Here is a 21067-nt window from a genome sequence, read left to right on the forward strand (position 1 = left end):
AAAATTGGGCATAACACTACCTGAGGACCCAGCTATACAATTTAACCAGAAATGCCCAAACATATAACAAGGACACATGCTCCACTGTGTTCATGGAAGTATTATTTATAATAGCCAGAAGCTGGAAAGAACCCAGATGTCCCTCAACAGATGAATGGATACATTAAATGTCATACCTTTATAAATGGAGTACTAAGGAGCTATTAAAAACAATGACTTCCTGAAATTCTTAGGCAAATGGATGGTTACCTCATTTGAGTAGGTAACTCAGTCAAAAAAGAAATCACATGGTATATAATCATTAATAAGTGTTTATTTGCCAACTTGAAGCTCAGAATATCCACAATAATACTCTAAGACTATATGAAACCCTAGAATGAAGATAACACCAAAGTGTAGATGCCACAGTCCTACTCAGTAGGGGGAAGAGAATATTCTCTAGGAAGTAGAAGGAGAAAGAGACCTGGGAGTTGGGAGAAAAAATTTGAGCCAGTTTAGATATGGGAGAAACTGAGGGAGAAGTTAGAGTGTCAGGAATTGAAAAGTAGGTATGTAGAAAAAGGGTAGGGGTAATTAGGCATTGCCACCAGAAAGTCCCAGATGCATGGGACCTAAGAGGTTCCTAGGATATAACAGGGAGGATAGTAGAAGAAATGACTGTTGAAGTGGAAATAGATCTTGTAGACACCATATCTTGTGATAGGGGCATGGCCTCCAGTTGAGGGATGGGACTATCCTCCCACCTCAAAATAATAATACAGAATTCCTCATGTCAAAAGGAAATGCAGGGACAAAGAGTGGAGCAGAAGCATAAAGAAAGACCATCAAGAGACTACCCACCTTGGAAACCATCTCATCTACTGACACCAAATGCAGACACAAATTCATGGTTCTACTCATACCAAAAGTTCTTACTGACAGGAGCCCAGTACAGATGTCTCCTGAGAGGCTCTGCAAAAGTCAGAGGAATACCTATGTGGACGGACTTAGCAAAACATTGGATTGAGAACAGGCACCCCAATGACGAAGTCAGGGGAAGATCTTAAGGACATGAAATGGTTTCCAATTTCATAGGAAGAAAAAAAAATCAAAAAAGCAGTTCCCCCAAATAATCCAGAAACTAAACCACAACAAGAGAATATACAGGGGATCCCCATGGCTTGAGCTAAAATGTACCCTTTGTCCTGTGGAGGCTTGATGACACAGGATAGGGATTAGGCCACTGATGTGGGTCGGTGGGTTTTGTGACATCCTAATAGAGAGGGTTGTGGGACGAAAAGAGTTATAGGAGGCTTGTCGAGGGAAAACTGTGGAGAGAATAACTTTTGAAATGTAGATAAATAAAATAATCAATAATAAATCGATCTTCTGGGGTAATCCCTATCCCTGACTTCCAGATATACTACAGAACAATAGTAATAAAAACAGCATGGTATAGGCACGGAGATGGACAGATTGAACACTGTATTACAATTGAAGACCTAGTAATAAAGCCACATAATTATGAACACTTGAGTTTGAAAAAGGAGCCAAAGTATACAATGGAAGAAAGAAAGCATCTTCCATAAATTGTGCTAGTCTAACTGGCATCCAGTATATAGAGAAATCAAAACAAATCTGTATTTTTAACCTTGAACAAAGCTCATGTCCAAGTGGATCAAGGACCTCAACATAAACCAGATACACTTCATGTAATAGAGGAGAAAGTAGGAAAGAGCCTTGAACTCACAGGCACAGTGGGGAGGGGGTAGATTTGCTAAAAAGAACTCCAGTGGCTCAGGATCTAATAATCAAGAATTGATAAATGAGAGTTATGAAATTGAAAATCATCTGTAAGGCACAGGACAGAGTAATAGGTAGCCTAGAGACAGGGAAAATATTTTCACTATCCTTACATCATTGTGAGGGCTATCATATAAAACATATAAAGAACTCAGAAGCTAACCACCAAAAAAAATTCAATAAAAATGCACCTAGAGAGAAAATTCAGAGATATCTCAAAGGGCTGAGAAGCACTTACACTACTGGTCAATGCACTTTTTGATCAAGGACATGGAAATCAAAAAGACCCTGACATATCACCTTATACCAATCAGAATTCTGACATCAAACACTCAGGAGACAGTACAGGTTGGTGAGAATGTAGAGAAAGTGGAGTACTTCTCCAGTGCCAGTGGGATTGCAAACCGGTACAACCACTCTGGAAATCAATCTGTAGATTCCTCCGAAAGTTTAAAACAGATTTACTTTAAGACCCAGCTTTATGACCCCTGGGCATACAGCAAAAATGTGTTCCACCATAACACAAGGGCATGTGTGTCACTCTATATTCATAATGACCATATTTCTTTCAGCCAGAAGCTGGGAACAACTCAGGTGTCACACAAGAGAAATGATCCAGAAAATGTGGTTCATTTACACACTGGAATATTATTCAGCGTTTAAGAACCAGAACATCATGAGACTGCAGGCACTAGAATGAATGGCACTAGAGTAAGGTTTCTCAGAACAAAAAGGGTATGCATGCTATGTACTCACTAATAAGTGTACATTAGCCAGAAAAGTACAGAAAAATCTGGAAGTAATCCATAGAACTCAAGAAGGTTAATAATCAAAAGTGCTCAAGTGAGGATTCTTCAATCTCATTATGGAGAGAGAAGGATGCAGATGGTAAGGGGATTGAGTGAAGTGAGTGGGAGAGAGAAGGGGTTGGGGCAGAGGAAAAGGGGAACATGATCATTAAACGGTGACCAGGAGTGAAGCCCCAAGAGCCAGCATAGTGAATAGATTCAGTGGGTGTGGGATCTGTGACTTAACACTCTAGACCTGGTGTAGGTGTGCGAATCTGAAGACTCAAAGGGATAGATCATAGATAAAATGCCCAACAGTGGAGAGAGGGAACTTGTTGAATCCACCTGCAGCAGAAAGACAGGGCATCAAGTGGAGGGATGTGGTTGCCATGGCCACAGTCAAAGACTCTGACTTGGACTTCTTTCTGTCTAAAGGAACTGCAGAGAAATAAATGGAGAAGAGCATGAGGGAAAGGAGGTCCATTGACATACCCAAATTGTGATCCAGATCAAGGGGAGTCTCTAAGGTCTGACATTATTACAGATGATATGGTGTGCTCACAGACAGGAGCCTACCATGGCTGTGCTATAAGACACCCAACAAAGAGCTGATTGAGACAGAAGCAAATATTACTGCCAACCAATGTATGAAGTTGGATTGGAAGCGTTTAGGAAAGAAAGAGTATGGAAAATCATTTTTGGGAAATTGCTTTAGTTAGGTCATCCTTGTAGGAAATCAAAGGTGAAGTCTGCCTCCAACACTGGCAAAGAAGGTACAAGCCCATTAACCAAATCCACTCCAAGGTTTAGTATTGAAATTAGGTATTTTATCTCAATCATTGGGAATCCTGTCTTCTTGACATTCCTGGTTTACCTACTACCCTGTGTTTGCAAGATCCTCTCTGACCCCAACACCCTACTGCTCAATAAATAGTAGAACCATCCTGCATGTGGAACAGTTAGACTCAGGAAAACCTGACCTCTCCCCGTTGCTATTCATTGCAATCAATGCAATTTGGTCAGTCCTGAAACCGTAGGCACACAACTGAAATGGATTCAACATGCTATATTCATATATGTGAACATACTTATTCACACACAATTACAAGCAATAAGATATTGACTGGAAATGTTTTGGGACATGATGGTGGTAGGTATAAATGGGAGAACTGATGTAGCAGATTTCCATTAAGAAATATAAAAGTAAGGGCTGGGGATTTAGCTCAGTGGTAGAGCGCTTACCTAGGAAGCGCAAGGCCCTGGGTTCGGTCCCCAGCTCCGAAAAAAAAAAAAAAAAAGAACCAAAAAAAAAAAAAAGAAATATAAAAGTAAATTTTAAATTAAAAATTGGCTAGAGGGATAAGTTAGAGTTAAGTCTAATTGATATTGTTGCAAAGGATTAAAGTTCCATCCCTAGAAAGTGGTTATGCGGTAATTCCAGTCTAATGCTGCTCCTGGGGATTTCTGCCATCGTGGGAAAAAGGCACATGCAAACACATGAAAACCCACTAATGCATGTACACACAGACACACACACACACAAGTTTTTTATATATATATACATACATACATACATACATACATACATACATGTGATCATGAATTAATCGTAACATAAATGTAAACAGTGTATTAATCTGTCAGAGGTATTTCTTTACCTTGTGTTTGTCCCTAGTACCTGCACAACAAAACTTTTATTTACCTAAAACTTCACATCAATTGCTCAGCAATTAAACAATCTATCCTTACCGTCTATGCTGATCTGGCTTCCTCCCTATCCCATGGTACTTACATATTATTATTGACCTGACTCTTCAGATCAAATTCATTTGTCCACATGGCACATCTGCTCCCCATCTCTCTTCCTCTTGCTAGTGGTATTCCCACCCTAGCTGATTTTGCCCAGTCATTTATTCAGGATTGGTTGATCAGCATTTATTCACAAGGCAGAAAATACAAGATAAGAACTGTGTACGCAAACTTGAAACAGGTGATTCTTGGTAGAAGCATTACAATGCACCTTCTTGATTTAAATACGATTTAAGAGAAACTAGCATTTTAATCACCCAAGTGTAAATTTTATTCAGCATGGAATATATTATGCCTATATATGTCTATGTCTCTAGAGAGAGAGAGAGAGAGAGAGAGAGAGAGAGAGTTTGGAATTAACTAAAATCACAAGAGTTGGGCACTGTGAGGGTTTTTTCATAATTATAGATTTGGACTTGGGAAAAGTATTTTTTATTTTGTATTTTTGGTGTTAAGAACCACTTTTAATCTAGGTCATAGTTTGTGGAGACAGCCTACAGATAAAGATCATTGAACATGGTACCTCTTTTTCTTTGTCCTATTGCCCTATCTCTGGCTAACAACTCTTTGTTGTTTTGTTTGTTTGTTTGTTTCTGTTTGTGTTTATGTCATTAGAATATTTTTTTTCAAAATTCAGGTATCTAATTAATAACAGGAGAGACATTCAGCCACATGGACTGAACCACTCTTGGAATCTTCATTTTTCCATGGGTAGACAGCCATTGTTGGACTAGTTGAGCTGCAACCTGTGAGCCATTCTAATAAATGCATTTTCTACATAATAAGAGATTCATTCTATCAGCTCTGCTCATCTGGAGAAACTGTACAAAATGTAGCTGTGGATTTGTTGTTGCTGTTGTTGTTTTTGTTATTGTTGTTGTGTTCATTTTACTAATTCACGGAGGCTGATCAGCTGGTTAAACAGCATAGTCCACAGTATGTCAGATATTTCCTGATTTGTTCTAACGTTTGTCACATAACTGCCAGGTGAAAAGCATTTACAATTTACCTAAACTCAGCTAAAAGATATAAAACAAAATATTGTTTACTAAAATCCCTCTTTTAACTCTATTGCAAGCTGATTTATGAACTCTGAAAGCCATACAAATTAAATCCAGGAGGAAGAAGTGGAAGGGTCAACTGAGTGCTATCATTAGAGCTCAGGCAAGCTCCAAATTTGCAAATCAGTGAACACAGTGTCACTAGCCACATGGAGTAGAAGCATTCAGTTGAACAACAGCGATCCTAAGCTTAACATTCTGACAGTTGATTGACTGGAGGACAGACAGGTAAGCTATTTGAAGAGAAGCAGTTGTACTGCTGAACTTCAGATCTGCAGGTGTGGCAAAACTTTGGCAGAGGCTGGAACCATTATGCTGTGTCCCTTTAGTACCCTCCAATCCTAAGTGTTAGGCGGATGTCACTCGAAATTCACTAGCCAATCAGAACCTTTGAGGGACTTGCCAGTCAGGCAAGGAGGCGGCTCTTCCGGGTACAAGGCTTGCAACTTCCTTCTGGTAACTCAGCAGGTATTAGTGTATATGTGCGGTCTGTTGCGAGTGACTCTTCGGGGGTGCTGTGAGGGGAACTCAGGCAAGCTCAGGACTCCAGACATGGTAAGTGCAAGGACATGTCCACAAACAGAGGGAGCAAGCTGCGTAGCAAAGGATACATATGTAATGGTCTTCCCAGTGGCCGGATGGTAAGCGGCAGCCGGACCTAATGCAGCCACTTGTGATCTCCTTTGTGGTCTCTCCCTGTACTACACTGTAGCTCCTTAATGACTTTATTATGGGACCTGCATTTGTCCGAGGTCCTTATGGTGGCGGCTTGTGCTGAGAAATATACTTGGCAAGTTATCAACCCTGAAATCCTGGGTTTTATACTATCCTGTATACATGAACTGACCCAGGGCTCCAACTGCATATGTAGCAGCGAATAGCCTTGTTGGGGCACCAGTGAAAGGGGAAGCCCTTGGTCCTGCCAAGATTTGACCCCCAATACAGGGGAATATTTGGGAGTTGGGCAATAAGGGGGAAGTATGGGGGGAATACCCGTATGGGGGAGTGGGAGGCGGAGGGAATAGGATGGTGGTTTATGGACAGAAAACCAGGAAGGGGAATAACATTTGAAATGCAAGTAAAGAAATATATCTTAAAAAAAAAACAATTTAAAAAAGACATCTTGTGTGTTGGGTAGCACTCGAATATTAAACCGTGTTTTACAAGTGTAGAATTGATGATGTAAGCATTTACCAAATTTTCGGCTATAATACGTAGCTATAATTTTCGGCTATAATACTTAGTAGAATGTAGTTGAGGTGGGCTGGGTATAAACACCTCACAGGTATGGAGTATGCTAAGCAGTCCTTTTTAAGATTAGAATAGTAGTATATATCTTTGTTTACCAGGATTTTCCAGACCCTTTTCTCCAAACCATAATAAAGGTTACAAACCTGGTTTACAGTCAGCCATTAGGCCCATGCTGATATCAAAGAACAGGCCCCTAACAAAATGCTCAGGGTGAGATAATAGGGTCACAAGCAACACTGAGGCCAGGTCTGCCATATGGATACTGTTTTGTTCTTGAGAAAAGGATAGTTTTGGCTCAAGGGTAGGACTCTACATGGTGACAGCTCCTTGAGAAGGAAGGACAGATTTTTGTTGAGTGCAGGCACGAGCAAGCAAGCCTTCATCCTAATGTATGGAGAATTATATGGCTCCTTCTTAAACTCCAAACCCTTATCAGCCTGGGGTTTAGCATTGGGAGCGTAACCTAAGGCCCTGATGTATTGATTCTACCTTCTACTTTTCTAATGTTTCTCATCCTCAGGAACCTCCAAATCAGGACCCTATACAGAAAATGATCTCCTATTTCAGGACTCTCATGCACTTAAGAAATGATTCTGGGGATCTTTGCTGTGTAAATCTGCTAGCTGCCTAAGTAGGACTTGCAGTCCTTATTTAAACTGTATTTGAACAATCCGAGGCCTTTTCTGTATAGAAAATTATCAATCCCAGCATCTGTGGAATCCAAAACATTGATTTTTGCCTGGCTCCTCTTTGAGCATTATACAGAGCTGATCCCATGCTATCATTAAAGAGATCTTTGCTTGTTAACGTTTTAATTGTATATGGAGTGAATTCTTTCTGGGATATATTAATACTGAGACAGCTGCTTCTTGTGCTCTTTATAGAAATAATTCTCAGACAGTCTAGCCTTAGACTAGCCTAAAACTCAGATAGCCTTGATCCTGTTCATTTGCTCTACAGGGCAATGACCTTGCATTCTTTTGTTGAAAATCTGAAATTCTTGAGTTAAATGAATAAAAAAAATCAGTGTTTTATACTTGCTCATTTGATTTACGTAATGGAATATCCATTTCTTCTACCTTCACATGAGAACAGGAGAAATAGTGTACTCTATTCACGGTCAGGTGAAACAGGGCAGGCAATAGCTAGATAAGAGACCAAAGTTTAAGGGAGGCATCTGTAGGTGTCACCATTCTGGAGAAGGACATGATTCAGGCATGGTGAATAATTTTGTAATTGCACATCACGTATTAAATAATACATGTAATTAAAAAAGTAGATTGATGGGTGTTTTATTTGAGAAGGTGAGCTGAGGCAGTTGATAATAAATCCCTATTTTAGGACCTGTATTATAGAGATATGTGCAATCCTTGTTTACATATCTAAATCATCCCTGAATTGTACAATAGATGCTATCAGCTGTAGCTTGGTGTGCCATGATATAGATCTCAGCAGTTAACACTGCACAGAGGGGCAAGGTCAAACACTATCTTTTTAATGCCATTCCTTCTATAAGGAAGGACTTCTTTTTCAAAGTAACTTGTATTTATAGTTTTTTTTTTTTTATTAACTTGAGTATTTCTTATATACATTTCGAGTGTTATTCCCTTTCCCGGTTTCCGGGCAAACATCCCCCTCCCCCCTCCCCTTCCTTATGGGTGTTCCCCTCCCAACCCTCCCCCCATTGCCGCCCTCCCCCCATAGACTAGTTCACTGGGGGTTCAGTCTTAGCAGGACCCAGGGCTTCCCCTTCCACTGGTGCTCTTACTAGGATATTCATTGCTACCTATGAGGTCAGAGTCCAGGGTCAGTCCATGTATAGTCTTTAGGTAGTGGCTTTGTCCCTGGAAGCTCTGGTTGCTTGGCATTGTTGTACTTTTGGGGTCTCGAGCCCCTTCAAGCTCTTCCAGTTCTTTCTCTGATTCCTTCAACAGGGGACCTATTCTCAGTTCAGTGGTTTGCTGCTGGCATTCGCCTCTGTATTTGCTGTATTCTGGCTGTGTCTCTCAGGAGCGATCTACATCCGGCTCCTGTCGGTCTGCACTTCTTTGCTTCATCCATCTTGTCTAATTGGGTGGCTGTATATGTATGGGCCACATGTGGGGCAGGCTCTGAATGGGTGTTCCTTCAGTCTCTGTTTTAATCTTTGCCTCTCCCTTCCCTGCCAAGGGTATTCTTTTTCCTCATTTAAAGAAGGAGTGAAGCATTCACATTTTGATCATCCGTCTTGAGTTTCGTTTGTTCTAGGGATCTAGGGTAATTCAAGCATTTGGGCTAATAGCCACTTATCAATGAGTGCATACCATGTATGTCTTTCTGTGATTGGGTTAGCTCACTCAGGATGATATTTTCCAGTTCCAACCATTTGCCTACGAATTTCATAAACTTGTTGTTTTTGATAGCTGAGTAATATTCCATTGTGTAGATGTACCACAATTTCTGTATCCATTCCTCTGTTGAAGGGCATCTGGGTTCTTTCCAGCTTCTGGCTATTATAAATAAGGCTGCGATGAACATAGTGGAGCACGTGTCTCTTTATATGTTGAGGCATCTTTTGGGTATATGCCCAAGAGAGGTATAGCTGGATCCTCAGGCAGTTCAATGTCCAATTTTCTGAGGAACCTCCAGACTGATTTCCAGAATGGTTTTACCAGTCTGCAATCCCACCAACAATGGAGGAGTGTTCCTCTTTCTCCACATCCTCGCCAGCATCTGCTGTCACCTGAGTTTTTGATCTTAGCCATTCTCACTGGTGTGAGGTGATATCTCAGGGTTGTTTTGATTTGCATTTCCCTTATGACTAAAGATGTTGAACATTTCTTTAGGTGTTTCTCAGCCATTCGGCATTCCTCAGCTGTGAATTCTTTGTTTAGCTCTGAACCCCATTTTTTAATAGGGTTATTTGTTTCCCTGCGGTCTAACTTCTTGAGTTCTTTGTATATTTTGGATATAAGGCCTCTATCTGTTGTAGGATTGGTAAAGATCTTTTCCCAATCTGTTGGTTGCCGTTTTGTCCTAACCACAGTGTCCTTTGCCTTACAGAAGCTTTGCAGTTTTATGAGATCCCATTTGTCGATTCTTGATCTTAGAGCGTAAGCCATTGGTGTTTTGTTCAGGAAATTTTTTCCAGTGCCTATGTGTTCCAGATGCTTCCCTAGTTTTTCTTCTATTAGTTTGAGTGTGTCTGGTTTGATGTGGAGGTCCTTGATCCACTTGGACTTAAGCTTTGTACAGGGTGATAAGCATGGATCGATCTGCATTCTTCTACAGGTTGCCCTCCAGTTGAACCAGCACCATTTGCTGAAAATGCTATCTTTTTTCCATTGGATGGTTTTGGCTCCTTTGTCAAAAATCAAGTGACCATAGGTGTGTGGGTTCATTTCTGGGTCTTCAATTCTATTCCATTGGTCTATCTGTCTGTCTCTGTACCAATACCATGCAGTTTTTATCACTATTGCTCTGTAATACTGCTTGAGTTCAGGGATAGTGATTCCCCCTGAAGTCCTTTTATTGTTGAGGATAGCTTTAGCTATCCTGGGTTTTTTGTTATTCCAGATGAATTTGCAAATTGTTCTGTCTAACTCTTTGAAGAATTGGATTGGTATTTTGATGGGGATTGCATTGAATCTGTAGATTGCTTTTGGTAAAATGGCCATTTTTACTATATTAATCCTGCCAATCCATGAGCATGGGAGATCTTTCCATCTTCTGAGGTCTTCTTCAATTTCTTTCCTCAGTGTCTTGAAGTTCTTATTGTACAGATCTTTTACTTGCTTGGTTAAAGTCACACCGAGGTACTTTATATTATTTGGGTCTATTATGAAGGGTGTCGTTTCCCTAATTTCTTTCTCGGCTTGTTTCTCTTTTGTATAGAGGAAGGCAACTGATTTATTTGAGTTAATTTTATACCCAGCCACTTTGCTGAAGTTGTTTATCAGCTTTAGTAGTTCTCTGGTGGAACTTTTGGGATCACTTAAATATACTATCATGTCATCTGCAAATAGTGATATTTTGACCTCTTCTTTTCCGATCTGTATCCCCTTGATCTCCTTTTGTTGTCTGATTGCTCTGGCTAGAACTTCAAGAACTATATTGAATAAGTAGGGAGAGAGTGGGCAGCCTTGTCTAGTCCCTGATTTTAGTGGGATTGCTTCAAGTTTCTCTCCATTTAGTTTAATGTTAGCAACTGGTTTGCTGTATATGGCTTTTACTATGTTTAGGTATGGGCCTTGAATTCCTATTCTTTACAGGACTTTTATCATGAAGGGGTGTTGAATTTTGTCAAATGCTTTCTCAGCATCTAATGAAATGATCATGTGGTTTTGTTCTTTCAGTTTGTTTATATAATGGATCACGTTGATGGTTTTCCTTATATTAAACCATCCCTGCATGCCTGGGATGAAGCCTACTTGATCATGGTGGATGATTGTTTTGACTTGCTCTTGAATTCGGTTTGCCAGAATTTTATTGAGTATTTTTGCGTCGATATTCATAAGGGAAATTGGTCTGAAGTTCTCTTTCTTTGTTGTGTCTTTGTGTGGTTTAGGTATAAGAGTAATTGTGGCTTCATAGAAGGAATTCGGTAGTGCTCCATCTGTTTCAATTTTGTGGAATAGTTTGGATAATATTGGTATGAGGTCTTCTATGAAGGTTTGATAGAATTCTGCACTAAACCCGTCTGGACCTGGGCTCTTTTTGGTTGGGAGACCTTTAATGACTGCTTCTATTTCCTTAGGAGTTATGGGGTTGTTTAACTGGTTTATCTGTTCCTGATTTAACTTCGATACCTGGTATCTGTCTAGGAAATTGTCCATTTCCTGAAGATTTTCAAGTTTTGTTGAATATAGGTTTTTATAGTAAGATCTGATGATTTTTTGAATTTCCTCTGACTCTGTAGTTATGTCTCCCTTTTCATTTCTGATTTTGTTAATTTGGACACACTCTCTGTGTCCTCTCGTTAGTCTGGCTAAGGGTTTATCTATCTTGTTGATTTTCTCAAAGAACCAACTTTTGGTTCTGTTGATTCTTTCTATGGTCCTTTTTGTTTCTACTTGGTTGATTTCAGCTCTGAGTTTGATTATTTCCTGCCTTCTACTCCTCCTGGGTGTATTTGCTTCTTTTTGTTCTAGAGCTTTTAGGTGTGCTGTCAAGCTGCTGACATATGCTCTTTCCTGTTTCTTTCTGCAGGCACTCAGCGCTATGAGTTTTCCTCTTAGCACAGCTTTCATTGTGTCCCATAAGTTTGGGTATGTTGTATCTTCATTTTCATTAAATTCTAAAAAGTTTTAAATTTCTTTCTTTATTTCTTCCTTGACCAGGTTATCATTGAGTAGAGCATTGTTCAATTTCCACGTATATGTGGGCATTCTTCCCTTATTGTTATTGAAGACCAGTTTTAGGCCGTGGTGGTCCGATAGCACGCATGGGATTATTTCTATCTTTCTGTACCTGTTGAGGCCCGTTTTTTGACCAATTATATGGTCAATTTTGGAGAAAGTACCATGAGGAGCTGAGAAGAAGGTATATCCTTTTGCTTTAGGATAGAATGTTCTATAAATATCCGTTAAGTCCATTTGGCTCATGACTTCTCTTAGTCTGTCGACATCACTGTTTAATTTCTGTTTCCATGATCTGTCCATTGATGAGAGTGGTGTGTTGAAATCTCCCACTATTATTGTGTGAGGTGCAATGTGTTTTGAGCTTTAGTAAGGTTTCTTTTACGTATGTAGGTGCCCTTGTATTTGGGGCATAGATATTTAGGATTGAGAGTTCATCTTGGTGGATTTTAACTTTGATGAATATGAAGTGTCCTTCCTTATCTTTTTTGATGACTTTTAGTTGGAAATTGATTTTATTTGATATTAGAATGGCTACTCCAGCTTGCTTCTTCTGACCATTTGCTTGGAAAGTTGTTTTCCAGCCTTTCACTCTGAGGTAGTGTCTGTCTTTGTCCCTGAGGTGTGTTTCCTGTAGGCAGCAGAATGCAGGGTCCTCGTTGCGTATCCAGTTTGTTAATCTATGTCTTTTTATTGGGGAGTTGAGGCCATTGATATTGAGAGATATTAAGGAATAGTGATTATTGCTTCCCTTTTTATTCATATTTGGATGTGAGGTTATGTTTGTGTGCTTTTCTTCTCTTTGTTTTGTTGCCAAGACGATTAGTTTCTTGCTTCTTCTAGGGTATAGCTTGCCTCCTTATGTTGGGCTTTACCATTTATTATCTTTTGTAGTGCTGGATTTGTAGAAAGATATTGTGTAAATTTGGTTTTGTCATGGAATATCTTGGTTTCTCCATCAATGTTAATTGAGAGTTTTGCTGGATACAGTAACCTGGGCTGGCATTTGTGTTCTCTTAGGGTCTGTATGACATCAGTCCAGGATCTTCTGGCCTTCATAGTTTCTGGCGAGAAGTCTGGTGTGATTCTGATAGGTCTCCCTTTATATGTTACTTGACCTTTTTCCCTTACTGCTTTTAATATTCTTTCTTTATTTTGTGCGTTTGGTGTTTTGACAATTATGTGACGGGAGGTGTTTCTTTTCTGGTCCAATCTATTTGGAGTTCTGTAGGCTTCTTGTATGTCTATGGGTATCTCTTTTTTTAGGTTAGGGAAGTTTTCTTCTATGATTTTGTTGAAGATATTTACTGGTCCTTTGAGCTGGGAGTCTTCACTCTCTTCTATACCTTTTATCCTTAGGTTTGATCTTCTCATTGAGTCCTGGATTTCCTGTATGTTTTGGACCAGTAGCTTTTTCCGCTTTACATTATCTTTGACAGTTGAGTCAATGATTTCTATGGAATCTTCTGCTCCTGAGATTCTCTCTTCCATCTCTTGTATTCTGTTGGTGAAGCTTGTATCTACAGCTCCTTGTCTCTTCTTTTGGTTTTCTATATCCAGGGTTGTTTCCATGTGTTCTTTCTTGATTGCTTCTATTTCCATTTTTAATTCCTTCAACTGTTTGATTGTGTTTTCCTGGAATTCTTTCAGGGATTTTTGTGTCTCCTCTCTATGGGCTTCTACTTGTTTATTTATGTTTTCCTGGAATTCTTTCAGGGATTTTTGTGTCTCCTCTCTATGGGCTTCTACTTGTTTATTTATGTTTTCCTGGAATTCTTTCAGGGATTTTTGCGATTCTTTCAGGCATTTTTGCGATTCCTCTCTGTAGGCTTCTACTTGTTCTCTAAGGGAGTTCTTCATGTCTTTCTTGAAGTCCTTCAGCATCATGATCAAATATGATTTTGAAAATAGATCTTGCTTTTCTGGTGTGTTTGGATATTCCATGTTTGTTTTGATGGGAGAATTGGGCTCCGATGGTGCCATGTAGTCTTGGTTTCTGTTGCTTGGGTTCCTGCGCTTGCCTCTCGCCTTCAGATTATCTCTAGTGTTACTTTGTTCTGCTATTTCTGACAGTGGCTAGACTGTCCTATAAGCCTGTGTGTCAGGAGTGCTGTAGACCTGTTTTCCTCTCTTTCAGTCAGTTATGGGGACAGAGTGTTCTGCTTTCCGGCGTGTAGTTTTTCCTCTCTACAGGTCTTCAGCTGTTCCTGTGGGCCTGTGTCTTGAGTTCACCAGGCAGCTTTCTTGCAGCAGAAAAGTTGGTCTTACCTGTGGTCCCGAGGCTCAGGTTCGCTCGTGGGGTGCTGCCCACGGGCTCTCTGCAGCGGCAGCAACCAGGAAGACCTGTGCCGCCCCTTCCGGGAGCTTCAGTGCACCAGGGTTCCAGATGGTCTTTGGCTTTTTCCTCTGTCGTCCGAGATGTGTGTGCAGAGAGGAGTCTCTTCTGGTTTCCCAGGCTTGTCTGCCTCTTTGAAGGTTTAGCTCTCCCTCCCTCGGGATTTGGGTGCAGAGAACTGTTTATCAGGTCTGTTTCTTTCAGATTCCGGCGGTGTCTCAGGCAGGGGTCCTGCCGCTCCTGGGCCCTCCCCCACGGGAGCCCAGAGGCCTTATACAGTTTCCTCTTGGGCCAGGGATGTGGGCAGGGGTGAGCAGAGTTGGTGGTCTCTTCCACTCTGCAGCCTCAGGAGTGCCCACCTGACCAGGCGGTTGGGTCTCTCTCTCACCGGGTCTGGTAGCAGAGAGCTGCTGCTGTATTTATAGTTTTAAAATTCAATTTTGGTTATTACGTTATAAATTTCATTTTTTATGCAGAGATGCTTTGGTCTTATACTTCTTTCTATTCTCCAATGTTTCCCAGGAATTACGAATTTCATTCCTTTTTCTTAAGAGATTTTATATCTTCCTGTTTAGAGCAACATCTCCTGTAGCCCATACTTTCTTAGTGTCCTTTCTAGTCCACCATTCCTTGGTGCAGAGATGTAGGATGAAATATTCTATAGATATCTGTTAAATCCATTTCGTTTGTAACTTCTGTTAGTTTCACTGTGTCTCTCCTTAGTTTCTGTTTCCATGGTCTGCCCATTGATGAATATGGGTGTTGAAATCCCCAACTATTATTGTCTGAGGTGCAATGTATGCTTTCAGATTTAATAAAATTTATGTTATGAATATGTGTGCCCTTGCATTTGGAGCATAAGTGTTTGGAACTGAGAATTCATTTTGGTAGATTTTATTTTGACAGTTTTGAAGTGTCTTTTCTTGTCTCTTTTGATAAGTTTTGGATGAAAGTCTATTTTATTTGGTATGAGATTTTCTACTCCAGCTTGTTTCTTGGGACCACTGTCCTGGAAAGTTTTTTTTTTTCAGCCTTTTACTCTGAGATAGTGTCTGTCTTTGTCACTGAGGTACAATTCCTGTATGCAGCAAAATGTTGTGTCCTGTTGAAGTATACAGTCTATTAGTCTATGTCTTTTAGTTGGTGAATTGAGTCCATTATATTGAGGGATATTAGAGATCAATAATTGTTGTTTCCTGTTATTTTTGTTCTTTGTGATGGAATTAAGGTTGTATGGAAATCTTCCTTTGGGATTATTAAAAGAAGATTACTTTCTTCCTTTTTCTATGGTAGTTTCTTTCTTTGTGTTCCAGTTTTCCAACTATTATCCTTTGTAGGGCTAGTTTTTTTGGACATATATTGGGTAAATTTGGTTTATCATGGAATATCTCAGTTTCTCCAACTATCGTATTTGAGTTTTACTGGATATTGTAGCCTGGGCTAGCATTTGTGTTCTCTAAGTGTTTCTATGTTATCTGTCCAGTTTCTTCTAGCTTTCGCAGGTTCTGTTGATAAATCTCGTGTGCTCCTGATAGGTCTGTGTTTATAAGTTTTTTTTCCTTTTTCCCTTACTGCTTTTAATGTTCTTTCCTCGTTTTGGGCATTTGGGGTTTTAACTGTTATGTGTGTGATGGGAGGAATTTCTTTTCTGCTTCCATCTGTTTGGAGTTCTATAGGATTCTGTTATGTTCATGGACCTCACTTTCGTCAAGTTAGGGGAGTTTACTTCAAAAATTTTTTGAATATATTTACTGTTCCGTTAAGTTTGGAATCTTTGCTGGTTTCTATAATTATAAACCTTTAGCTTGGCCTTCTCATTGTGTTCTGTATTTCCTGGATGTTTTGGCTTAGAAGATTTTTGCTTTTTTTTTGCCCTTTCTTTGTCTGCTCTGTCAGTGTCTTCTGTGGTATCTTCTGCCCCTGAGAATCACTCTTCAATGCCTTATATTGTGTTGGCAATGCTTTTGTCTATGACTTCTAATCTCTTTCCTAGATTTTCTACCTTCAAGGTTTTCCCTCTTTGTGATTTCTTTATTGTTTCTTTTCCATTTTCAGATACTGGATAGTTTTGTTCAATTTCTTCACGTCTTTCTCTGTGTTTTTCTCTCAGTCTTTAGGAGATTTTTGAGTTTCCTCTTTAAGGCCACCACTTGTTTACATGTGTTCTGTATTGCTTTAAGGGAGTTATTTATGTCCTTCTTAAAGTCCTCTATCATCATCAGATGTGATTTTAAATACAAATCTTGCTTTTCTGTTTTATTGGGTTATCCATTATTTGTTATAATAGGAAATCAATGTTGTGATGATGACAATTAGTCTTGGTTTCTATTGCTTAAGTTTTTGGGCTTGCTTCTTGACATCTGGTTATTGCAGATGTTCGTTGTTCTGGCTGTTTCTGACTGGAGCTTGTACATCCTACACCTGTGTGCCTGTGATCTTAGGCATGAGATCACTCCTGGCATACCAGTACTTTCTGTGCTTGTTTTGGGTAAGGAGGGCTATGAGACAGCCTTAACTCTGCGCAAACATGGAGACCAGATGGATCCTCTCCCAGGCTGCCCTGCATCTCCAGTGCCTTTCATGTTCTGAGAATGTCTCTCCTAGGACTATCTATGAGGCAAAAGTGGGGTCCCATCTGTGCCGAGGAGTATGAGCACTCCTAGGAGACCACATCACTGTAGGCAGCTTTTTGGTATGGAGAGCCATGAGACAGCCCCAGCTGTGGGAATAGATGGAGACCGGAAGTTTCCTATTCCAGTCTGCTCTGCAGTTCCTGTGCCCTGTACACTCCTGCTGGGTCTCCCTTTGGACAGTCAGTGGAAATAATGTGCGGTCTAACCTGTGGGTTTAGGGGTGAGAATGCTCCTGACAGACAACCTCTGAAGGCACGTTTTAGGTATGGAGGACTTTGGGACAGCCCCAGCTCTGGGAACTGATGGAGACTAGAAGGAGGTATCATGCTTTGTTATGTACACATGTATTGGATCTTTTAGGATGTACTTACCTATGATGATGTGCATTTGAAATTCACTAAGGAAGAGTGGTCATTGCTGGATGCTTCTCAGAAGAGTCTCTATCAAGGTGTGATGCTGGAGACCCTTAGGAATCTCACAGATATAGGTAATAGAATGAATTTATTTTTCAGTTTGTAAAATGTAGGCACAGGTGGCTTGGTTATTGTTATTTCTGTTTATCATTTCAGTTCAAAATGAGGAAGAATGGTGTCAATAAATCAGACATTGTTCTAAAATTCACTAAAGGTAGTAACTTAAATGTTATCTAATTTCCAATAATGTAACATAGTTTCTCTGGTACCATATTTTAGGCTACATTTTGGAAGATCATTCTACTGAAGAATATTTTAAAACTTCTGGAAGACATGAAAGGTAATTTACATGATAAGCTGATAAGAAAATGCTTCCCAAGAAAGTTTAATATATCCTGAAAGTTTTAAAGAAAAGGAATAGGGTAAAAGACACACTGTGTTAAGGTATAAATGATTACTAAATCTTCCAAACCTTGTGCACCAATGTCAGGTTCTAATTTGTGTTTGCAAGTCATTTCTCAATTGGGAAGACACAGAAGCAATGGCTTAACAGATATGTTACTATTTGAATCAATCACAGCTGAACCAGTGTGTAGAACTTTCACTAGGTTCAATCTCACACCTCTGAGCTACTGCAAAAGAGAAACACATTGATTAAGGCATAAGTATATGTCTACAGCCTTATAACAAGCAGATAATGCTTCTGAGGTTTCTGTCCACAGTGAGAGGAATAGTGAAGAAATGCCTTTCTCCATTTTGCTCTAATTCTCCCTTGGTCCCTGCACAACGATTGTTGCATCCCTCCACATCTCCTAAGACACTGCCTGGATGTGAAGGGAACCGGTCAACAGCTCCCTGCACCCAAATCCCATGGGACGGAGAGCTAAACCTTCAGAGGGCAGACATACCTGGGAAGCCAGAAGAGACTACACTCTGCCCACATTTCTGACTCTAGAGGAAAACACCTAATGCCATCTGGGACCCCTGTACACAGGGGCCCGAGAAAAGGCAGGGCAGGCCCCTCTGGTTGCCGCCCTCATGGAAAGCTGAAATGCAGCACCTCAGGAACAACTTCAGGCCTTGTACCAGAGGTAAGACCAACTTTTCTGCTCCAAGTGACTTGCCTGGTAGACTCAGGACACATGCCCACAGGAACAGTTGAAGACCAGTAGACAGGGAAGACTACACACCTGAAAGCAGAACACTCTGTTACCATAACTGGCTGAAGAAAACAGGAAAACAGGTCTAAAGCACTCCTGACACATAGGCCTATAAGACGGTCTAGCCACTGTCAGAAATAGCAGAACAAGGTAACACCAGAGACACCTAATGGCGAAAGGCAAGTGCAGGAACCCAAGGAAAAGAAACCAAGGCTACATGGCATCCTTGGAGCTTAATTCACCCACCAAAGCAAACACTGATTATCCAAACACACCAGAAATGCAAGATCTTGATTTTAAATCATATTTGATCATGATGATGGAGGACTTCAAGAAAGACATAAAGAACTCCCTTAGAGAAATGTAGGAAAACATAAATAAACAAGTAGAAGGCTATACAGAAGAATCACAAAAGTCCCCGAAAGAATTACTAGAAAACACAATCAAACAGGTGAAGAAATTAAAAACGGAAATAGAAGCAATAAATAAAGCAAAAAGGGAGACAACCGTGGATATAGAAAACTAAAGGTAGAGACAAGGAGCCATAGATATAAGCATTACCAACAGAATACAAGAGATAGAAGAGAGAATCTCAGAAGCAGAAGACTCCAGAGAAATTACCAACACAATTGTTAAAGACAATGTAAAACAGAAAAAGTTACTGGTCCAAAACATACAGGAAATCCAGGTCACAGTTAGAAGATCAAACCTAAGGATAAAAGGTATAGAAGAGGGTGAAGACTCCCAGCTCAAAGGACCTGTAAATATCTTCAACAAAATCATAGAAGAAAACTTCCCTAACCTAAAGAAAGAGATGCCCATAAACATACAAGAAGCCTAAAGACCTTCAAATAGATTGGGCCAGAAAAGAAACTCATCCCATCACCTAATAGTCAAAACACCAAATGCACAAAACAAAGAATATTAAAAGCAGTAAGGGAAAAAGGTCAAGTAACATATAAAGGCAGACCTAACAGAATCACACCAGACTTCTCACCAAAGACTGTGAAAGCCAGAAGATCCTGGACAGATGTCATACAGACCCTAAGAGAATACAAATGCCAGCCCAGATTACTGTATCCAGCAAAACTCTCAATTAACATAGATGGAGTAACCAAGATATTCTATGACAAAACCAAATTCACACAATATCTTTCTACAAATCCAGCGCAACAAAAGATAATAAATGGTAAAGCCCAACATAAATAGGCAGGCTACACCCTAGAAAAAGCAAGAAACTAATCGTCTTGCAACAAAACAAAGAGAAGAAAAGCACACGACCATAATCTCACATTCAAAGATGAATATAATAGGAAGCAATATCAATGGACTCAATTCCCCAATAAAAAGACACAGATTAACAAACTGGATACCCAATGAAGACCCTACATTCTTCTGCCTAAGGGAAACACACTTCAGAAACAAAGACAGACACTACCTCAGAGTGATAGGCTGGAAATTAACTTTCCAAGCAAATGGTCTGAAGAAGCATGCTGGAGTAGACATTCTAATATCGAATAAAATTGATTTTCTACCAAAAGTCATCAAAAAAGATAAGGAAGGACACTTCATATTCACCAAAGGAAAAATCCACCAAGATGAACTCTCAATCCTAAATATCTATCCTCCAAATCCAAGGACACCTCCATACAGAAAAGAAATCTTACTAAAGCTCAAAGCACACATTGTACCTTACACAATAATAGTAGGAGATTTCAACATCCTACTCTCATCAATGGACAGATTATGGAAACAGAAATTAAACAGAGACATAGACAGGCTAAGAGAAGTCATGAACCAAATGGACTTAACACATATTTATAGAACATTCTATCCTAAAACAAAAGGATACACCTTTTTCTCACCACCTCATTGTACTTTCTTCAAAATTGACCATATAATTGGTCATAAAGCAGGACTCAACAGATACAGAAAGAGAGAAATAATCCCATGCGTCATATCAGACCACCATGGGCTAAATCTGGTCTTCAATAACAATAAGGGAAGAACACCCACATATACATGGAAATTGAACAATGATCTACTCAGTTATAACCTGGTCAAGGAAGAAATAAAGAAAGAAATTAAAGACTTATTAGAATTCAATGAAAATGACGGTACAACATGCTCAAACTTACAGGACACAATGAAAGTTGTGCTAAGAGGAAAACTCGTAGTTCTCAGTGCCCTCAGAAAGAAACAGGAGAGAGCATATGTCAGCAGCTTGACAACACACCGAAAAGCTCTAGGACAAAAAGAACCAAATACACCCAGGAGGAGTAGAAGGCAGGAAATAATCAAACTTGGAGCTGAAACCAACCAAGTTGAAACAAAAAGGACTATACAAAGAATCAACAGAACCAAAAGCTGGTTCTTTGAGAAAATCAACAAAATAGGTAAACCCTTATCCAGAGTAATGGAGGATATAGAGAGTGTGTCCAAATTAACAAAATCAAAAATGAAAATATCTACCAAATCAGAGAAAATTCAAAAAAATCA

The 21067-nt window shown here is 39.8% G+C and overlaps 1 protein-coding gene across 5 annotated transcripts in view; it reads left to right on the forward strand.

The window, feature by feature from the left end:
• The first annotated feature begins 5866 nt into the window (after positions 1-5866).
• Zfp931 (zinc finger protein 931) overlaps positions 5867-21067 on the forward strand; it is an 80828-nt gene continuing 65627 nt past the window's right edge. For 3 of the 5 annotated variants that reach the window (XM_063285134.1, XM_063285135.1, XM_008762575.4), the window contains exons 1-3: positions 5867-5995; positions 17356-17482; positions 17688-17748. In XM_063285134.1, the coding sequence (XP_063141204.1) occupies positions 5921-5995; positions 17356-17482; positions 17688-17748 (263 nt within the window). In that variant the 5' untranslated portion in view covers positions 5867-5920. Of the gene's footprint in view, positions 5996-17354; positions 17483-17687; positions 17749-21067 lie in introns of those variants that run through there. The other 2 variants (XM_039106748.1, XM_063285133.1) reach the window with 2 other exon arrangements.

Source organism: Rattus norvegicus, chromosome 3, assembly GCF_036323735.1.
Source record: "Rattus norvegicus strain BN/NHsdMcwi chromosome 3, GRCr8, whole genome shotgun sequence".
Lineage (NCBI taxonomy): Eukaryota > Metazoa > Chordata > Mammalia > Rodentia > Muridae > Rattus > Rattus norvegicus.